This window comes from Mustela lutreola, chromosome 2 (assembly GCF_030435805.1).
Source record: "Mustela lutreola isolate mMusLut2 chromosome 2, mMusLut2.pri, whole genome shotgun sequence".
NCBI classification, from domain to species: Eukaryota; Metazoa; Chordata; class Mammalia; order Carnivora; family Mustelidae; genus Mustela; species Mustela lutreola.
The window spans coordinates 5,827,510-5,847,094 of NC_081291.1; the positions used below are offsets into that span (position 1 = coordinate 5,827,510).

At 57.1% G+C, this 19,585-nt stretch overlaps 2 protein-coding genes and 1 non-coding gene across 7 annotated transcripts; 1 reads left to right on the forward strand and 2 right to left on the reverse strand.

Moving 5' to 3' along the window:
• Positions 1-95: 95 nt before the first annotated feature.
• On the reverse strand, positions 96-8,740 carry MCOLN1 (mucolipin TRP cation channel 1). 3 transcript variants are annotated; one of them, XM_059159838.1, is made up of 14 exons: positions 8,584-8,740; positions 5,939-6,135; positions 5,148-5,315; positions 4,899-5,064; positions 4,421-4,529; positions 4,086-4,182; positions 3,794-3,893; positions 3,459-3,565; positions 3,173-3,322; positions 2,961-3,062; positions 2,514-2,636; positions 2,035-2,250; positions 394-524; positions 96-289 (listed from the first exon to the last, which is right to left on the reverse strand). In XM_059159838.1, exons 1-14 carry the CDS (start codon positions 8,612-8,614, stop codon positions 253-255), a joined length of 1,734 nt encoding a protein of 577 aa, XP_059015821.1. In that variant the 5' UTR covers positions 8,615-8,740; the 3' UTR covers positions 96-252. The 3 variants fall into 3 exon arrangements, with proteins under 3 accessions (XP_059015821.1, XP_059015819.1, XP_059015820.1); XM_059159836.1 differs by having other exon boundaries at positions 4,310-4,529; XM_059159837.1 differs by lacking the exons at positions 96-289; positions 394-524 and adding an exon at positions 567-884 and having other exon boundaries at positions 4,310-4,529.
• Positions 8,741-10,005: 1,265 nt separating this feature from the next.
• LOC131826280 (small nucleolar RNA U13) lies at positions 10,006-10,107 on the forward strand. The gene has a single exon (XR_009351529.1). It is a non-coding gene; the product is annotated as a small nucleolar RNA U13 (small nucleolar RNA).
• A 795-nt stretch (positions 10,108-10,902) lies between these two features.
• Positions 10,903-14,963, reverse strand: ZNF358 (zinc finger protein 358). Of its 3 annotated transcripts, none has more exons than XM_059159839.1 (3): positions 14,751-14,963; positions 12,987-13,092; positions 10,903-12,736 (listed from the first exon to the last, which is right to left on the reverse strand). In XM_059159839.1, exons 1-3 carry the CDS (start codon positions 14,946-14,948, stop codon positions 10,980-10,982), a joined length of 2,061 nt encoding a protein of 686 aa, XP_059015822.1. In that variant the 5' UTR covers positions 14,949-14,963; the 3' UTR covers positions 10,903-10,979. The 3 variants fall into 3 exon arrangements, with proteins under 3 accessions (XP_059015822.1, XP_059015823.1, XP_059015824.1); XM_059159840.1 differs by lacking the exon at positions 14,751-14,963 and adding an exon at positions 13,554-13,919; XM_059159841.1 differs by lacking the exon at positions 12,987-13,092 and having other exon boundaries at positions 14,751-14,843.
• Between the last annotated feature and the right edge of the window lie 4,622 nt (positions 14,964-19,585).

Sequence of the window (19,585 nt, forward strand, 5' to 3'; positions counted from 1 at the left end):
CTGTTTGACGACGCCTTAAAGGAGCCGAAACCGACCGGCGCGGAGAACGCCCCTCCCGCTACAAACGAAGACACATTTATTTTCCCGTTTATTTAACACCCACCCCTCCCGTCCCCACCCGCGTCCGACCCGACTGGCCCAGGTCCTCAGGGCGCTGGAGGGAACCGGTCCTTAAAAGCAAACCCTACAAATAAATAAGCGTGAGTCTCCGCAGTCGGAGGGCTAGTGTCCAGTAGCAGTAGCGGCTCCGACTCAATTCACCAGCAGCGAATGCTCCTCCGAGGCGTCCCTGGGGGAGAGGCCGTGTCAGCCTGCCAGCCAGGGCGGAAGGGACCAGTTCCCTCTGGCAGGCTCCCTGTCCCCGGACCCCAATCCCCAATCCCCAGCTCCCACCTGCCGCAGCAGCAGAGGAGGCTGCAGGCGGAGCCGCTCCCGCGGCGGAACTTGCCGGAGGTGGGGCTGTCCTGGCACTGCGCGATGTAGGCCTGGAGCTCGCTCTCCTCCGCGCCAGCCCCTCCGGGGTGCTGGGGAACAAATGCGGGGTGGCCCCTTTGAGGTCTGCTCTCTGCACCCCCCCCACCTCCTCGCCAGCCAGCTAGCCACCGGGATCTCCTCCCTGTGACTCGCCACCAACCAAGTTCCCCCACCCCCACCACACCTAAGCACCCGAAGTCCCTCCACCTGTCATTCCTCCGGGTTTGCTTCCCGGAGAGACATTCCCTGGCCCCCGAAAATGTGCACATCCCGCATCTTGGTCAGTTGGTGCCCTCTGCTGCTGCTTCAGCACCCAGAGCCGTACCTGACACAAGCTGGGGGCCTGGAAGGGAACATCTACTGAGTGGGCACACACGGCAGGAACAAAGTCTGGGCCTGTATATCCAAGGCTGATACACACGTGTGACGTTTAGGTGCTAGAGCAAGAGCCAAGACTCCTTGGGCCAGAGTGACAGAAGTGTATCTGTGGGATGACTGTATCCAGGCTTGGGGGGTGCATGTCTGACTCCCCAGCAGAACCCTGGCTTTCAGCAGAGCCTTCACCCCTCCCAACCTGTAGAGAAGCCATCTTCTCATCCCCAAGTCCTTTCTGGCTACGGGCCTTTGGCTGTTCCTTCTCCCTCGTGCTCTCTCCTGGACTCTCAATCCAGAAGTTTCTGATACAGGAGAGTTTGCTACCTGTGCCATCTGATCTGGTAGTCACTAGCTGTATAAACCTTTGCACACTTGACAGGTGAATGGTGTGATGAGAAACTGAATATGGAATTCTGTTTCATTTCAATTCAAGTCATTATTTGAACAGTCACATGTGGCTAGGACCAGTATTGGCACATTCTAGACTTTCCTGGACTCACCCCAATACCAGTCTAAAGCAGGGGATCCCTCTGTAACCTTCATCCCTCTCACAAATTGGTCATCACACTTCTGTTCACAGATCACCCATCTTGCCTACTGGTCTGGCATTGTCTGTATATACCGCATTTCCCAGATACCCAGCCCAGGGCCCTCAAACACACATTTGCTAAAGAATCGTGTGTACCTGCCACCCTCACGTTCTACTCCAACACCTCTCTCCTCTAACGCCTGCAGCGTGCAGGCCACCACCACTCCCTGGGCCCAAAGAGCTCCTACCCAGGCCACCGTACAGGACATGTATAGGATTCAGGATTCCGGAATCACACAGTCCTGGGTTACATCTGGCTCTACCACTTAGCAACTGACCTCAGGCAAATCACTAAAACGGTACACCCTGGTTTCCCCATCGGTAAAAGACAAGGGAACCTGACCTGGCCACAGCCCTACCTTGATAGAACTGAGAATGTGGCAGCTCTGGTCAGCACGCCCCACTCGCCCCTTCCGGCTTTTCAGTCTCCCACCTTCTCTCCCCGGGTCTTTCCCTCCTCGCCCTGCCTCATGCGCCCTGAGACCCTGCCGGGGCCAACTCCAAGGGACCCGGAGCCCAAGGTTCAGGGCTGTATATCCGTGAGGCTTGGCCCCCCATGGAGACAGGTGGGGGGAGGCACGCGGGACGGCGCTGACCTTGATGGTGTCGTAGGCGCCAGTGATGAGCGCGATGAAGAGGCTAAGCACCATGTAGATGAAGAGGCTGATGAAGGAGTAGAGGTAGAGCTGGGAGAAGAGCCAGACGAGGCTGCTGCGGCCCTGCTGAGCCTGCATCGCGGCGAACGTCACGAACATGTCGTCCCCGTTGATGAGCGAGAACAGGCACTCCGACACCATGGACAGCGAGCGGAACTGCCAGCAGGGCAGTGGGGTTGTGGGGTCAGACGGACCATGGGTGCAACGGGGGGCTGGGGCTGGGGTGGGGTCATGGGGCGGGGGAGTCAGAGGGAACAACGGGCAGGACTGCCGGAGACCTCCTGGTAAGGTACCAGGGGTCCAGGTGGACCGTTCAGTGTTAGACCAGGGCTCAGAGGGTTCAGCGCTGGGCTTGGAGAGGGGGAGACGGGAACGCGTTGACTGTTGGTCACAGGCACCACGGCCCGGACAGCCCGTACCTTCACATGGTAGGGCCCCAGCACGATCCAGCCACAGAAGCAATAGCCCAGGTAGATGACAGCCACACAGCAGCAGAAACGCATGACGCTGGGCAGGGCCACCCGCAGCGTGGCAATGAGAATCTGTGGTCGGCAGATTGAGGGGGGGGGTATCCGTGTGGGTGTGGCCACAACGTCTACTGACCTTGTGAATCGGGCGGGGGGAGCAGGCAGGGCCTGACCATTCCCCACCCCCACTCCGCTGGACTCAGCTGGAGTCCCATGGTTCTGCTTTGGCTGTAGGGACAGGCACGTCTGGGTGGGCCAGTGTGGGCAAGAGGCTCGTGACAGGCCATCTAGAGGCTGGTGACGGCCACAGGTGTATGAATCTACCCAGGGGAGGACAGTGAGACTTGGGGAGCACGTGGCCACCGCCTGGAGGGTCCAGCCTGCACACACGAAGCTTACGTTGTACTTATGGAAGAAGGTCAGATAGCGGATGACGCCGACCCAGACGAGCAGCGTGGAGGTGCCCAGGAGAATGCTGCAGACGTCGTAGCTTGCCAGGTTCTAGGGGCAGAAGCAGCGTCACCCCCACCTGGCTTGGCCCTTCCTGCGGGCTATGGCCCCAGACAGGTGCGGGAGGGGTGGAGAGGGCGGTATGAGGGACCAGGTCCCACCTTGGCTTCTATGCCGATCTTCATGATGGTGCCCGAGATGGTGAGCACGTCGCTGGTGACCAGCAGGATGTACCAGCCGTTGACAAATTCCAGCCGATCCCAGAGGCTGATGACCCGTCCCCGCTGCCGCCACATGAACCCAACAAACTCCTGCAAGGAGGCAGGTGGGGTGAGGGCCGGCCGGGCCCAGCGAGGGACCCTCTCCATCCCCCCCGGCCCTTATGGGCCCCCGAGCTGGGCGAGGCTGGCTCAGACACACGGGTGTGACCCTGGAGGCAGCACTCACATTCTGCAGCAGAAAGCCACGGAGCAGCGAGCGGGCGCACAGCAGGAAGGAGAAGGAACAGGTGAGAATCACGACCACGTCGAACAGGAGCCGGAAGCTGTTGTCTCCTGTCGGGGGAGGACTTGGGTAGGACCAGGGCATGGCCTGAGGCCTTGGGAGACTGGGGATGGGGCCAGGCCAGGCCTAGGGGTCTGTAGGACTGGTTGTGGCTACTCCATGGGCTAACAGGTTACCTGGGGGAGTCAGGAACTGGGTCTGTGGTGGTCTGGGGCTTGGGGGAATCCCCGGGCAGCTCAGGGCCCCTGCTAACATGGGTGTGGGGGTTGGGGGCTCACCATGCCTGAAGACGCTGGGATGCTTACACTCCTGGATATGGGCCTGTGTCTCCAGGCTGATGGGGATACGCCCACTGTGCGCCTTATTGTCAAAAGTGATCTGCAGGGGTGTGGCGGGGCAGGAAAAGCCAGAGTAAACCTTGGTGGACCTGGGCTCCCAGGCCCGCATGATGGACGGTCCATCTGGCCCCAAATCCCTTATTACCCGCCAAATCGCCCCTGGCCAAGGGGTCCTATGGGCAACCCCTCTCACTGGCGGGCCTGCCACCCTTGTCCCGGACACTGGGCTTACCAGGACACTGAAGGTGTAGCAGTCGGGAATTTCATTGTTGATCAGGCTCTGGAGATTGATGGTCTTCAGCTGGAAGTGGATGGTGACGTTGATCAGCCTGGCAGGGAGGCTCCAGTGAGGAAGGGGGCTCTGCCGGTCGCTCCTGCCACCCCTGCCCTCCGCCCCCACCACCAGCAGTGCTGCTGCCCCAGGCTGACTCTGCAGCTCAAAGAGGAAATGCTCACACAGAGGCATCAGCATGGTTTTCCTCTGTCCCCGCCCGTGGTGGGGCGGCCAAGGATGCCTGGCCCCCAACCCTCGGCCCAGCCCTGGAGGCCCCCTCCATCAGGCAGTACTTGTGAAATTTGAGCGTGAGGTTCTTGTAACTGGCGCTGCCGTCCGAGAGGGAGAGATCATCACTGGGGGGCACAAGGGGTCTCTCGGGGGGGTCCACCCGGATGCAGTCTGAGGACAGGGAGTCAGGGAAGGGACACTGGGGGCGGGAGAGGCACAGGCAGGTCTCCCCAGAGTCCCCGGCAGCCCCTTCCCTCCTTCCCTTCCCGCTGTGAACTTAACGTTTGTCTTTTGTTCCCCACGGTCTCCCCTGGAGCGGGCCCAGTTTGTCTCACCCCTGCATAGGCCCTAGGGCCTGACACCCAGTGGGCCCCCAAATGCTCAGTGAACAAACGATGTTAGAACACAACACTTGCACTTTTCTGCACACCAAGCATTCCACCAAAGATGCTGCAAACATCAAATTATTAATGATCAGGACAACTCCATTTTCCAGTGGGATTTTAATTCCAGCAGCGGTGCCCTGGCCTGCCTACTCACCAGTGACAACCATGGGATCGATGTCAAAGGTGTCGTTGGCTGGGTCCACGTGGCCTCGGTGGTAGTACTGCTGGCAGAGGGCCAGGGCCGAGCCGTTGGCCCAGGGGCCACCCCCGCCTCGCACGTAGGCATACCGGCCAAGCGACACATCAGGGAGCAGGAGGTACTGTGGGCAGAGAAAGGGCGGGTCTGTCAGCCCTGCCCACTCCCCACCTGGCGGCCCGCCCGCCTGTCCCCGGTTGCCCGCACCTGGTCCACAGCGTGGAAGATGGCCTGGTAGAGCTGCTCCCGCGTGTAGGCCGCGAAAGTGTCGTCTGCCCCATCCGAGTAGCCCAGCAGGAAGAGGTGGCGGAAGGCAATGGTGTTCTCCTCCCGAAACGTCACTGCCAGCTGGTTGCTGAGCCCGAACAGGATGAGCTGGTGGGGGGAGCGGGGACTGACAAGGCTGGCCACGAGGAATGCCCACCGTGAGCAGGTGAGCGGGTGCTCAGGTATCTCATGACGACAGAGGCCTATGCTCCCTGATGTTGACCAGGGGCCAGGTTCTGTGCTGAACCCAAACCTACAGGGTGAGTACCAGTGTGCTCTCTTAAGGAGAGGAAATTAGAAGTATCTTAAAATACCCTGAATCACAGCACCGGACCAGAGGCTCCTTAGGGCAGGAGCTGGGTCTGATTCATCATGGGGTCTCCAAAGGCCACCACAGGGCCTGGGATGGGGGGCAGCAACTACCTGCTCAGCCCCTGAGTCAGGTCTGAGAGTCAACATGGCATCAGACTGTCTGGGTTCCAGTGCAAGCTCCCCATGCTTGGTGGCTGTGTGACTTTGGACACATCCCTTAACGTCTCTGAGCTTCAGCTGGCTCACAGAGAGAGGATCTGTGAGGTTACAAAGAGCTGTCCCCAGCACGATCTTAAGAGGGCTTCCTGACTGATCACCCCATTACTGCAGGGTCAGGGCCAGGCTTGGACGCCAGGACTCTCCCTTAGGAGCAGCACCGGCTGCAGGTGGTGTTCTGCTGGGGCCCTTGCCAGGCTCACCTGCACGGTGACCACCAATATCTTCACGACTTGCAGCATGAGCTTGAAGGGCTTGCGGCCTTTGGCCCGAAATTTGTCACAGGGACTCATGAAGAAGTACTTGAGCCGGCGGCGGAGGTCCTCCTCTTCCGGAGGGGTGGGGGAAGCCCCGGCGCGGGTGCCATACCCAGGACTGGGGCTCAGGAGCCGCTCGGTCTCTGTGGGAATGGGGGATGATGGTGGGGACCGGGCCCAGGCAGGCTCACCTGCCAATAGGGCAAAGAGGTCCCACCGTGCCAGCAAAAGACCTTGGAGAGATCTCAGAAAACCCAGGAGATCTGCAATATTTTGTGGATAGACCTAAGCAGTCCTGCTCAGAGATTATAAATTCGGATTTGGGGCTCAAGAGGGCCTGAGCTGATTCCTGGCCCTGCTCATCACTGGTTCGGGCAGGGACCTCTGCCTCTGAGCCTCGGCCTTCTCATCTGCAGAATGGAGCTATAACACCTCTCACCAGGAAGCTGAGCACTGGACACTTACAAGACATTTATCAGAGGGGCTGGCTTGTGGTAAGAATGTCCGAACTTCCATCATTGCTCCGGTTGTGGATTTGTGGGAAGAAAAGGAATTGCTTCCACTGGCTCTTCCCAACTCCAGCCTCCAGGCAGGAGCATGGAGCTCAGCCACATTCCAGTGTTTTCTAGTCAAACACCCAAAGAAGGACTTTTCCACTCATCATGACCTGGCCCAGCCAGCTGACACTCTCACAAGCCACAGGCCCAGAGAAGGGGAGAATGACAACAGTAACAGTAACAGAACACATCTGCTAAAGACTCACTGCACACCAATGGGTGTTATTACCACACTGCCTATCTGCTGGCTCACCAGCTAATATAGCATCTTCACGGAGGGCACCAGCTTCTGGAACTCTCACAGCTCTCCAACCAAATCCCAGACCTGCCACTTCCCAGTTGGCAGATCCTGGTTATCTTTCAAAGCCTCCATCTTCTCATTTGAAAAGTGGAAACAGGGGTGCCTGGGTGGCTCAGTGGGTCAAGCCTCTGCCTTCAGCTCCGGTCGTAATCCCAGAGTCCTAGGATTGAGCCCCGAATAGGGCTCTCTCCTCATCGGGGAGCCTGCTTCCCCCGCTCTCTGCCTGCCTCTCTGCCTACTTGTGACGTCTCACTCTGTCAAATAAATAAATAAAGTCAGAAGAAAGAAAGAAAGAAAGAGAGAGAGAGAGAAAAGTGGGAACAAAAAACATCTGCCGGGGGCAGGTGCCTGACTGGTTCAGTGGGACAAGGCATGCGACTCTCTATCTCGAGCCCCACGGTGGGTGTAGAGATCACTTAAAGATAAAATCTTAAGGGGTGCCTGGGTGGCTCAATCATTAAAAATCTGCCTTTGGCTCATGTCATGATCCCAGGGTCCTAGGATCGAGCCCCACATCGGGCTCCCTGATCAGCAGGAGGCCTGCTTCTCCCTCTCCCACTCCCCCTGCTTGGGTTCCCTCTCTGGCTGTGTCTCTGTCAAATAAATAAATAAAATCTATAAAATAAAATAAAATCTTGAAACTCTGAAAGGCGTTCCCTGAATGTAATGAGATAAAGCAGACAGAAGCCTCAGTTCACCCCCCAAGTCCCAGTAATTCTTCAGCAAATAGAGTCTATTCTAAGCACTGCTTATTCTCTTCACTTCTGAACAACCTAAGAGAAAAGTCCAATGTTTCATTAACCGCTGGGGTCACAGCTGGTCACAGCAGCCCAGGAGCGTCCCTGACACACCCCCACCACCCTGACCCGGGCAACCCTGCTTCTTTCCAGGACCTGGCGGGCCGCCTGCCTGACACAGCTGCCAGGACAAATGGGAGCACTGTCAGAACCTGTCCTGCAGGGAGGGCCAGCTCCTGGCCGGTCCCTTTGGAGCTTGGATGCTGTTGTGCTTGTTTACAAGATAGTTGGATGGGAAGCCAGAGAGCGGGTCCATCTCACTAGCTGGGATCTCAGTTAACCCATCCCAGATCCTACCAGCAGGGACTGCTTTCAGGCATCTCCAGCTAGCTCAAGAAGGGAAGACCAACACGAAGAGTCTACCCCCAGGCTCCCCCATGAGAAGCAGAGGCCGAGGAGACCGGAGGCTGGGTATCCACCGCCTGAGTTCAAGAAAGCCGAGCTCCCACTCCACGAGATCAAGTTCGGCGTCTGGGCTCAAGGAGGAAATCCCCCCAGACCCCCATCTGAGTTTATAGAAGCTGAGCACGGCCTCAAGAATCGGGGAAAGGAATCCTGGGAGTTTCACGTGAGGGTTGGAGAAGCTGGTGCCCGCCGTGTTCAGCAGAGCCAGCCATCGGAACTACGCTCAGAACGCAAACCCCGGGAACCTCCCGGGCCGGAGCTGGAGAAGCTGGCGGCCGATCTGCTGCCCGAGTTTAGGAACTCTGAGCAGAACCTGGGTCCGGAAGGAGCACACAAGAGTCCCGCCACTCCAGGGACGGAGGAGCGGGCGCCCCCCGGCCGCCCAGGGTCTAGGAGCCATCTGTCCTAATCTCCACCGAGAGGGCAACACTGGAGTTTAGGCAAAGGAAACCGGGAGCTCCGCCGCCCCAGGTCGGCGGAGCTGGCCACCCGCCCGCGTTCGGGGTCCCGAGGGGCCGCGCCCGCCCTCACCTGAGCCCCGCCGGCCCACGGGGGCTGCCATGCCGGGGCGGGGCGCGGCGGGACAGCCGGGGTCCCAGCGCCCGCCGCCCCTGCTGCTGCGGCCTCGCTCCCTCGCGGTGCCGCTTCAAACCCTCTCGGGTCAGCTGACGCCCGCCGCGATCACGTGACCAGAGCGCTCTTTCTCCCCCGCCCCCAGTGCACGTGACCGGATCCTATCCCGCCCCCTGCGCCACGACAGCCCCTGCTGTCGCCGTACGCATGCGTGCGTGCCTCAACTGGCTTCTTGCGGGCGAAGGGTGGCCTTGAGGTCCTAACGCCGACGGGCGCTCAATGTGCTGGGGGATGGGCTGGCTATGAGAGTACCCTGTTCCAGATTCTTTTTATTTTTTTTTTTAAATTTAATTTTATTTTTTTTTAAGATTTTATTTATTTATCAGAGAGAGAGAGAGGGAGAGAACAAGCACAGGCAGACAGAATGGCAGGCAGAGGCAGAGGGAGAAGCAGGCTCCCCGCTGAGCAAGGAGCCCGATGTGGGACTCGATCCTAGGACGCTGGGATCATGACCTGAGCCGAAGGCAGCTGCTTAACCAACTGAGCCACCCAGGCGTCCCCCTGTTCCAGGTTCTTGAGTTCCATATTCAGTGCTTCACCCCTTACCCTCCACAGAGTCCGGTGATGACCATATGTCCTGTCTCATGGCTGCCTCTCCATCCTCCCAGAAAACCGGTGGTTTCTCTTTCCGCTATTGCTCCTCTCATCTGAACCGTCAGCAAATCCTATTTCATTTCCTAAGTATGTCCCAAATAGGACCACTTATACCCACTCCTATAGGCCTCAGCCCAGAGTCCCCAGCATTCCTGGCCTGCACCAGTGCAGCAACCTCCTCCCTGAGCTGAGGCTCCCACTCCTGACTCTCTCCCCTTACTCTCCAGGCAGTAGCCAGAAGCATTTTCCATGAGTAATCAGTCCTCTGCCACAACCTGCTGATGTCTTCCCATTGTTCTGGGATGACAAGGGAATTCTGACCTCAGTCTACCAGGTCCCTCTGTTCCAGCCCCCATCTCCCCAAGCTTCTCACTCAACAGCCCCAGGGCCTTTGCACTCTTGCTTTGAAGGATACTGGTTAAGAACCAAACTCTGGCGAACAGACAGTTTAGATGAAATCTAAGCCTGGCCAACTGCCACTTCTACATCTTCCAAAGAAGTTCTTAAACTCCACATGCCTGTTTACTCATTTGCAAAAGGGGGATACTTGGTCATAGTTATGTGCCTCTTGGAGCTGTTGAATTAAATGAGAAAACTCAAGAGCATGAAATGCAAGAGTGCTGCACAAGGCTGGACAAACAGTACTGATGATTAAAGTAGTGGTTATTGGGATTATGGATTCCTTCCTCGGGAAAGCAGCCCCCCTCCCCCAAATCAGAGGTCTTAATCCTTTTGTGGACCATGAGCATGGTGACTGAGCATTCATGCTGTTGCGTGAGATGTGTCTCCCCGAAACCTTGCTACCTCCTCACCGTTACCTGTCTGATGTTTGGGGGGAAATGTCTTGTTATACTTTTCTTAGAATAAACTCTACCGAGGTGCCTGGGTGACCCGGTTGGTTAAGCGTGTGCCTTGGGCTCAGGTCATGATCCCAGGATCCTGGGATAGAGTCCTGCATGAGGCTCCCTGCTCTGCAGGAAGCCTGCTTCTCCCTCCCCTGCTTCTGCCTCTCTCTCTCTCATATGAAAAATTTTTTTAAATCTTAAAAAGAAAAAAAAAGAATGAACTACACCCCGTAACTACTTCTTAAATGTTCCTGAATTTGGCATCTGTGAGTTCTGTGAAGGCCATGCTTGTCTAGTTCCCGGCTGAGACCCCACCAATCGGCAGATTTACATTCAACACATAGACAGGCAACCTCTTCCGTCCAGTGCTGTGCCCATAACCTAGGCTGTGAAGGATAAGGGTCGGTCATGTGAACAGATCGGTAGGGTGCCTTCAGGGTCTCATATCAGCCTCCATTATCAGCCCACTAGACTGTGAAAATGCCAGAAATTCCACCGCTCAAAGAAAGGCCAAAGGAAAAGGATCCTGTTCAAACCACCTGGCAATGAAGTCTGTCCATGACTAGGGTGGCCAGGTCTGGGGAAGCAGAGGGGCAACTGCAGGGAGGGACCAGTGTGAGACCTTGTGGGGGAACTGGGAAGCCTGGAGGATTAGCCGGGAGCAGGGACATTGGGTTTCCAGCTATGGCTGGCATAGGCCAAACCCTCCCAACTTCCGAGGAAGGGGCCATGCATTAGGGAGGAAAAAGAGAAAGAGGCAAGCCACACAACACAGAGCCGGGAGGCAGTGGGAGGATTTTACTAAATTGCATGACACACAACTTCCCCAGGGCCCCGTGAGTGTCCGCGTCCACTTCAGCCATCCGGCCCCAGCAGAGCCCCTTGCTCCTGCACCCACTCGGGACTCTCGCCAGTAGGGAGGGCTGGACTGACAGTGTTGCGGGTGGGAGAGCAGGGCTCAGGGTGAGATTCAGGGTTGGGCTGGGGGCTAGGGGCGGGATCCTGGTCAGAGCTGGGACCAGATCCCTGCTCAGGGCTGGCCACGACGTCAGGATTGGCATTGGGAACAGGCTTAGGGTCAGAAGATTTGACAGAATCAGGGGTGGGGGTAGATTCGGAGCCAGAGAGAGCTTTGGGGCCAGGATCAGGAAGGGAGCCCAGCACGGAGCTAGGTTCAGAGCCCAGGCCGGAGCTGGGGCCAGGGCTGAGGCCCAGGCCGGAGCCAAGAACAGAGACAGCATCAGGACCCAGGAGGGAGACCTGCCCGGGCCTCAACATGGAGGCAGGACTGAGGCCAAGGCCCGCGGCGGCGGCGGCGGCTGCTGCAGCAGCTGCGGCGGCAGCGGCGGCGGCGCCCTCGTGCACCCGCTTGTGCTTGGTGAGGCTGGACGCTTGGCCAAAGGCCTTGCCGCAGAGCTGGCAGCGGTAAGGGCGCTCCCCGGAGTGCACGTGCAGGTGCTGCAGCAGCGCGGAGCTCTGGCCGAAGGCCTTGGAGCAGTGGGGACAGGCGTAGGGCCGCTCGCCGGTGTGGATGCGCAGGTGGTGCTGCAGGTTGGAGCTCTGGCCGAAGGCCTTCCCGCAGTGGGGACAGCGGTAAGGGCGCTCGGCCGTGTGCGTGCGCTGGTGCTGCAGCAGTGCCGAGCTCTGGCCGAAGGCCTTGCCGCACTGCGGGCACGGGTAGGGCCGCTCGCCGGTGTGCGTGCGCAGGTGCTTCAGCAGCGCCGAACCCTGCCCGAAGCCCTTGGCGCACACTGGGCACTTGTGCGGCCGCGGCCCGCCGTGCGTGCGCAGGTGCTGCGCCAGCAGCGAGCCATGCCCGAACGCCTTGCCGCACACCGGGCAGTGGTGCGGCTTCTCGCCACTGTGGCTGCTGCGGTGCTTCAGCAGCGTCGAGCGCCAGCCGAAGGCCTTGCCGCAGGCGGCGCACTGGTAGGGCCGCGCGCCTGTGTGGATGCCGCGGTGCTGGGCCAGCGTGGCGCCGTGGCTGAACGACTTGCCGCAGTCGGGGCAGCGGTAGGGCTTCTCGCCGCTGTGGGTACGGCGGTGCTGGCTCAGCCCCGAGCTACGGCGGAAGGCTCGCCCGCAGTCGGGGCAGGAGAAGGGCCGGGGAGGGCTGGCGGGTGCAGGGAGCACCGCGGGGCTGGGGGCCAGGACCTCGGGAGTGGCAGTGAGGCTGGATGCGAGGGGGTCCACGTCTGGGGATTCGGTGGGGCTGAGGGTGTCGTTGTTAGGGTCAAGAACCAGGGGCACAGGGCCAATGACATCTGGATCAAGGTCGAAACTTGAAGCCATGGGGTGGAGATCTTGGGGATCCGAGTCCCGGGCAGCTGAGATGGAGCTCGGAGCTTCGGCGTCGGGGTCCAGGTCCTCAGAGACGGGCCCCAGATCTTCGTAGCTGGGGTCCGCATCTTCGGAGACAGTGTTGAGGTCTTCTGGGTCAGGCTCTGGGTCTTCGCAGACTGCATCCAGCTCTTCAGGGTTGGGGTCCAGGTCCTCTGAGTCGGAGTCAAGCTCTTCATAAGCAGGCCTTGGACCTCTGTGGCCCGGGTTCCTGACCAGGACTGAGCGCCGCATCCCTGGTGTGGAAGTGCTGGCTGCTTCCGGGGCAGGATCTGCAGGGTGAGGACAGAGGTGGGTGGAGGTAGGTTCTGGAGGCCCGGGGATCGTTTTTGGAGTCTGGGCAGGGAGGTGAGAGGGGCCATGGCCCAGGATCCACTCCTCAATACACACACAGATCCTTCTCTTGTCTCAGATTGCAGGGAGACCCGTGATGCGCTCCAGTCAGGGCAGGGAGAAGAGGGACCCTGCTGGGACATGGAGCGGGGGAAGGGTGGGGGCAACTTTCATTTCTCAGCACCACACCTGGATGGAAGTCATGGGACCCGGCACTAGAGGTGTCCAGTGCCCAGCTCCAGGGCTCTGCCCCTCTCTCCATGTTGGGCTCCTCCTCCCGTGGGAAGCTTGGGTCCTGTGGAGGAGAGAGAGCCCAGGGTTCCTACCCGCTTGACTGGGGAAGAGGGCAAGGGCCTGCGTTCCTGTGCTCGCTAAGTCCATGGCTCAAATTCCAGTCCCAGAGTTGGGGTGACATATTTGGGGGTTCCCTAGTAGTAAGGGCAACCTTTGGCTTGCCTCATGGAGAGGACGCATCCTGAGCCCTGAAGCTTTTATCTGGAGTATGAGCTGGGGGCGAACGACAGCTGGTACTCCCCTTGCATCAGTGGGGGAGGGCAGGGGCACCTCTGGCGTGCCTGCTGGGGAAGAGGGGCTCGAATGCCACGCTTCCCAGTTCAGGGTGGGAGTGACTGTCAAAACACTTGTGTACCCAAATGCCAGTTCCTAAAGCTAGAGGAGGGGGTTAAAGCGGGACCCACTGGGGCACAGGGAGACCCATGGATCCCATAGCCAGGGTAGTAGGGACAGGTGTTATACCTGTTTCACCAGTTGGATAGCAGATCCTGAATTCTAACCCCTAGCTGGGCTGGGGGGCGGCAAAAATAAGACTTAGGGCCCCTCTTGGGTTACTGGGGGGATCCCGGGTCATCTCCTAGGAAAGGGAGATTCTTGAATAACTAACTGATCCCAAGGCTGAGGTATGGCGATGGGTGTCCGGACACTTTTTTGGTTCCCTCCTGGAGAAAAGATCCTGAATTCCAGCCCCATATCTGGAGATTGGAAGCAGGATAGAGGAACAATAACTGGGAGCCCTTCTGGGAAGCAGAGGGAGCTCAGGACTACCCGATGGGGAGGTGATGTCTTGAGCTACCCACCCCATGGCTGCGGGCTGGGGAGCAAACACATCTGTTCCTGGAGGGAGGGATGGGGGGGGGGGGCTCTGGCTCTCCTGGGGAGAGGGACATGGAAAACCACAACCCCGCAGCTGGAAGTGGCTAAGCAAATGGAGAGGGTGTTCTTCGATCACCTCCTCAACCCAGACGCCACATTTGGAGGGTGCGGGGAAACAATGCCTGGGTGTCTGGGGGATACGGGGACCTTTAGATTGCCTCCGGAGGAAGGGGCCTTCCAAATTCCCATCTTTTCGTTGGAATGGGGAGGAGAACTGAGTTCCTGGGGGGTGTGGGGGGGAGCCAGGTGGACCTCTGGATCACCTCCTGGGAAGGGGCTTCCAGAACTCTGGACCCCAAAACTGGAGAGGAAGGGGAACAATAATGGGGCTCCCTGGGGGATCAGAGGGAACCCCGATCGCCCTCCTTAGGAAGGGCCTCCTGAACTCCCGACCTTAGGAGGCTGGAGGGTGGGGAGAACAATACTTAGGGGTCCTCCAGGGTTCTTCGGATGGAGAGGGTCTGGATTGCCTCCAGGGAGGGGGCGTCCTGAGCTCCCGAGCCCACAGCTGAGGGGTGCCCCCCCATACCTCCCGATTTCAGGCGCCCAGCTCAGGCTGGGCCCTCCCCCGGGGCCACGGCAGCGGAAAAGGCGCGCTAGGCCCGCGGGCCGCAGGGGGCCCCCTCCCGACACGCCCGCGACCCCACTCTCCCGGGCCAGGCGGGCGGCGCGCGGGCCGGGAAGGTGGGGAGGCGGACAGAGGTCGCCCCGGGCCGCGCCCCGCGCCCGCCCCGGCCCCGGCCCCGGCCCCCGCCCGTCCGGCCCGCTCGCGGGGACACTCACCCGGCGCCCCTCGCCCCTGCCCGGCCCGCCGCGCCCCCGGGGCCCGCAGGAAGCCCCCCGCCCGCCAGCCCCGCCGGCGGCCCCCTCGGCCCAGCGGCCCCGCCAGGCGCTCCCGGGGAGCGAGAGGGGCCGGCCGAGGGCCGCAGCGGGAGCTGCTGGGACTTGTAGTTCGCCCGCGCCCGCCGCGGCCGTCGCCATCGCTGCCCCCGCCCCCCGGGCCAGCCTTTGTCCCGGCCCGGCCGCCCTGGCCGCGCCTTTGTCTGCGCCGCGCCCTCCCGCGCTGCCCTCCGCCCGCCTCGGCCCGGCCCGCCTCGGTCCCCCTCGTCCCCGTCGGGCCCCCGCCCGCTTCGGCCCCTGCCGTGGTCTCTCCCTGCCCCTGTCTCTCTCTGCGCCTCTGCTCCCCTCTGGCGCCTAGCTCTGTTCCTCTCTGTCTCTCTGTCCCTCTATTTCTGCGGCTTTCCCTGTGTCAGTCTCTCTACCTCCGTTCCTGTCACTTTTCCTGCCTCTGCGTCTCTGTCTCTCTGTTTCTGCCCTCCTCTGTCTCTGTCTCTGCCTCGTGCCCATGTCTCTGACTCTATCTTTGTTCAGAAAGCACCAAACTTCTATTCTCTGGCAGACTGGCGGGACACAGAAATGAAGCCAAGGCTCTGAGAAGGCCTACAATTGACAAAGTTGTTCAATTTTGCTCAGTCCAGGGACTCCCTATAAGACTCCCCAAGGAAAAGGCTTGGGAGCCCTGTCCCTGAGTGTTTTCCTCCTCCTACCCGGCTGATAGGTCACTCACTGCTGTCACTGGTGAACTCCCTGTGTCTGATGCCCACCAGCGTGATGATCTCTGGAGAGACCTAGGCCACAGTGGGGAAGGACTCTGGGCAGACTTTACCTGGAGACAGAGATCCTTGAAAAGAGGGAGTGAAAGCCAGCCCCAGCAGCTGGCAGCTGGGCCGTGATGTTCTTCACTGAGCATAAACAACAGTCACAGAATATAAACAATGATCACACAAGGCCGCTCTGTGACCACGTCTGAACCAGGCCAGAGACAAGGACACTCTGCGACCACAAAAACGAACACACGCCCTCCTGTCCCGGACTAACGTGATGACTGTTGCTTTTTACCAATGACAGCTCCACTTCAATCCTCCCACTCCCGAGATAAAAATCATCCAAATACCCGGTTACCAATCCGCTCCCAGCTTCCCAACAGCACCAACCTGGAATTGCTTCTCTCTCCTTAAAACTCCCCCACCCTGCTCCACATGCATGAATGCTATCAGGTGCCCTCCTGTCCCCCAACACCCTCCTATGGAGGCACCCATGGTTCCTGGTATATGAGCTTCCCTTTTAGCAAGCTGAAAAAACTTTTTTGGCCACAGCTGTATTTCCAAGGGTCTTCGGTGAATTTTGACACCACCTATCCTTGAACATAGCCTCAAGCAAATCAGACTTCCAGGTGTCTTCTTTCTTCTTTCCTGAACCTTCTAGACCTGTGTTGAACACAAGGTCTGAAACTGGCTTTCCACCTTGCTACGGAAGCGCACAGCAGATCTGAGAGATGGGAGACTGAAATTGGATTATGTCACTAGTTCTTCAAACTGCCACCTCCTGGAAGGTCCCATAACAAATAATGCTTGTAATGACAGCTGTTGTTTCCGTCTGCTAAGTATCTTTTTTTTTTTTTTAAGATTTATTTATTTATTATTTTAGAGAGGGGTGTGGGGTGGGGTGGGGTAGGGACAGAGGGAGAGAGAGAGAGAATCTCAGGCAGACTCCCCACTGTGTGCAGAGCCCTACACAGGGCTTGATGCTGGGCTCCATCTCGTGACCCTGGGATCATAACCTGAGCTGAAATCAAGAGTCAGTAGTTTAACCCGGATGAGCCACCCAGGTGCCCCTGACCCCTGAGTATCTCTATCAGCACCTTGCTTTCTATTTGTGGATGCTTCTTTACTACGCCAATCTAACACAGCCCCCCAGTATCACTCAGTCTAAACATACCAGTCACAGAACCCCATCTCCTGGTCACAATAATTAGGTTGGAGGACAGGACGTCTCATTCTTCCTCTGGGATCATAAGCTGTATACAGGCCTTCATCCTACCAGCAGTCCCCTTCCCCAGTTGTCAGGAAGCACAGTCTGCAGACTGAAGCCAGTCTGGATATACGCCAGGATGAAGAGGTGAGAGTTGAAGAGAAAGTTCTGTCTGTATTGGCTGAGCTCCTGGATCCAGCCATACCTGAGGCCAGGGGCCCTCATTCTTTCCAATCCATGAGCCAACAAATTTTGGGGGCATTAGGCTGGCTTTAGTGGGTTTCTGTCCCTTGAGTCGATAACACTCTTCACTAATTTAGAATTAGTGCCTGGAAAGGGAAGGATATTGAGGGAAGTAACCTAAAACCGGAATTGGCAGAGCAAAGGTGAGGTAGAGGGGCAGAGCCACCACAGACACATACATTCACTACAAAGTGAATGGGACTGCCTAGATTTACACAGTGCATATAATCTGCCCTGAGAAGAGCCTTCCTCAAGAAACAAGCGATTGTTATGTGGAAGAAAAATAAGCTGATTAAAATCTTTTTTTTTTTTCCCTGATTAAAATCTTGCCAGCTTGGGGGTGCCTGGGTGGCTCAGTCAGTTAATGTTAAGCGCCTGACTCTTAGTTTCAGCTCAGGTCATGATCTCAGGATCCTGAGATTGAGCCCTGCATCAGAGTCTGCGTGTCCCTCTCCCTCTGCTCCTCCCCCTTCTCCCTCTCTCTTTCAAACAAATAAGTTCTTTTTTTTTTTTTTTAAAGATTTTATTTATTTAACACACACAGAGAGTGATCACAACTAGGCATAGAGGCAGACAGAGAGAGAGGGGGAAGCAGGGTCCTGCCGAGCAGAAAGCCTGATGTGGGGCTTGATCTCCGGACCCTGAGATCATGATCTGAGCTGAAGACAGAGGTTTTAACCCACTGAGTCACCTGGGCGCTCCCAAATAAATAAAACCTTTTTTTAAAAAAAATCTTGCCTGTTTTATCTTGGGACTCTAACCACGTGTTTTTTTGAGACTGTGGTTTGAGGGGCTTTGGAGAAAAATATCAGGATGTTGAAATAGGCGCTTTCATCAAGGTCTCCCTAGACAGACACAAGCTGCCTCTGCTTACTTCTTGCAGCAGAGACCAGCATCTGCTTGATTTGTTGAGATTGCCACAGCTGAATTCTCTGCTCCAAGCTAGAAGAGGAAATTAGTAATGAGGTGGGAGATAAGACTGGGATTATCTGAGAACCAGGGGGGACTTGATGCCCCTCCCCCCGTTAACACTGAATACTCCGTGTCTATAAAAGTATAATTACCCTCCATTGGGAAGAACCTATTAGCTATCTTTCCATCCTCCAGATTGTAACCTGGGGCAATAGAGATGCTAAGATGGGCAGACACAGATCTGTTGCTAGGAGACAGTGTCCAGCAAGGTTGGGCTCCAGGATCAAAGATCCTGGTGAGCTTTGGGAGAACCAAATCATCCAGGGGTGGGTTTGTGAGCTGGGCCATCCAATCAGCATTCTATCCCTCTGGGCACAATGATTGGTTCACGGGTAGGCATGTGACTTACGTGGGCCAATCAGAGTGTCTTATAAGTTCCAATAAGGAGGAGTTGGGGGCAAGACCCTCTCCTTCCTTTGAGGCTTGAATCAAGAGGATTTAGGGGGCACTTGGGTGGCTCAGTGGGTTAAGCCTCTGCCTTCAGCTCAGGTCATGGTCTCAGGGTCCTGGGATTGAGCCCCATGTGGGGCTTTCTGCTCAGCAGGGAGCGTGCCTCCCCCTCTCTCTCTGCCTGCCTTTCTCCCTACTTGTGATCTCTCTCTGTCAAATAAATAAATAAAATCTTAAAAAAAAAAAAAAAAAAGGATTTGGGTGGCTAGCATCCTTTTTTTGCCACCGCTTGGAAGGTTACATGATTGCAAGATGGCGGGGTAGATTTCAGATTTTCTTGTGTCTGAGTTATAAAAAACAAAATTTATCCAAATAAATGTGAAGATCTAATTGGCTTTATTAATGACTCTTGGGGATGCCTGGGTGGCTCAGTCGGTTAAGTATCTGCCTTCAGCTCAGGTCACAATCCCGGGATCCTGGGATCAAGTCTAAGGATGGGCTCCCTGCTCAGCGTGGAGCCTGCTTTTCCCTCTCACTCTGCCCTCCCCAACCCCTTGTTCACTCGTGTGCTCTCGCTCTCTCAAATAAAATCTTAAAAAGATACATGAATCGGATAGCATCCCTCCTAACACAGAGAGGGGCTGTTGTACAAGGAGGAGTTGTACAAACTGGAAGGTTTTTATAGGAAGGGGGTTAGGGCAAGAAAGTTACAGGCAAAAGAAAAGGATTGTTCTAGGCAAAGTCACTTTCCCTTATGGAAAGGTGGGGGATATTAGGTGAATTACCTCATCTTCTGTCCAAGGAGAATGTGACAGGTTACTTTATTGGTGCTTATCAAAAAATTCCCGATTGGTAAATGAAGGTTTACATTTCTAGGGGAGTTTGAAACTGCATTTAGGTTAGGTACTAACCCTTGGTCCGCTAACTTAGCCTGACCCAAGTAACACCATTCTGGGCCTGTGGTTTTCTTGGTAACAAAGTCAATAAAATCCTTTTCTCTACTTGATTTAGAGTTATCCAGGTTTCTGTCACTTGCAACAAAAATGGTTCAAGACATTTAAAAAACATGGGCACCTGTCATCAAGCTGAAGCTAAATGCTAGACCCTGTTCTAAGAATGGTACACATGCATTTTATTTAAACCTCATATCCACTTTATGAAGGAAGAACTATTGTCAACTCCATTTTACACGCAAGGAAAGT

Bases quoted from the DNA above. Each gene is read 5' to 3' on its own strand.
- MCOLN1 (XM_059159836.1), bottom strand. From the start codon at position 8,614: ATGGCAGCCCCCGTGGGCCGGCGGGGCTCAG. The intron at 5,065-5,147 runs GTGCGGGCAACC...CTCTGCCCACAG, and splicing joins TCTTCCACGCTGTGGACCAG to TACCTCCTGCTCCCTGATGT. The intron at 3,894-4,085 runs GTAAGCCCAGTG...ACACCCCTGCAG, and splicing joins GCTACACCTTCAGTGTCCTG to ATCACTTTTGACAATAAGGC.
- ZNF358 (XM_059159839.1), bottom strand. From the start codon at position 14,948: ATGGCGACGGCCGCGGCGGGCGCGGGCGAACTACAAGTCCCAGCAGCT. The intron at 13,093-14,750 runs GTGAGTGTCCCC...TCTCCTCCACAG, and splicing joins GCAGGGGCGAGGGGCGCCGG to GACCCAAGCTTCCCACGGGA. The intron at 12,737-12,986 runs GTGTGGTGCTGA...CTCACCCTGCAG, and splicing joins GTCCCATGACTTCCATCCAG to ATCCTGCCCCGGAAGCAGCC.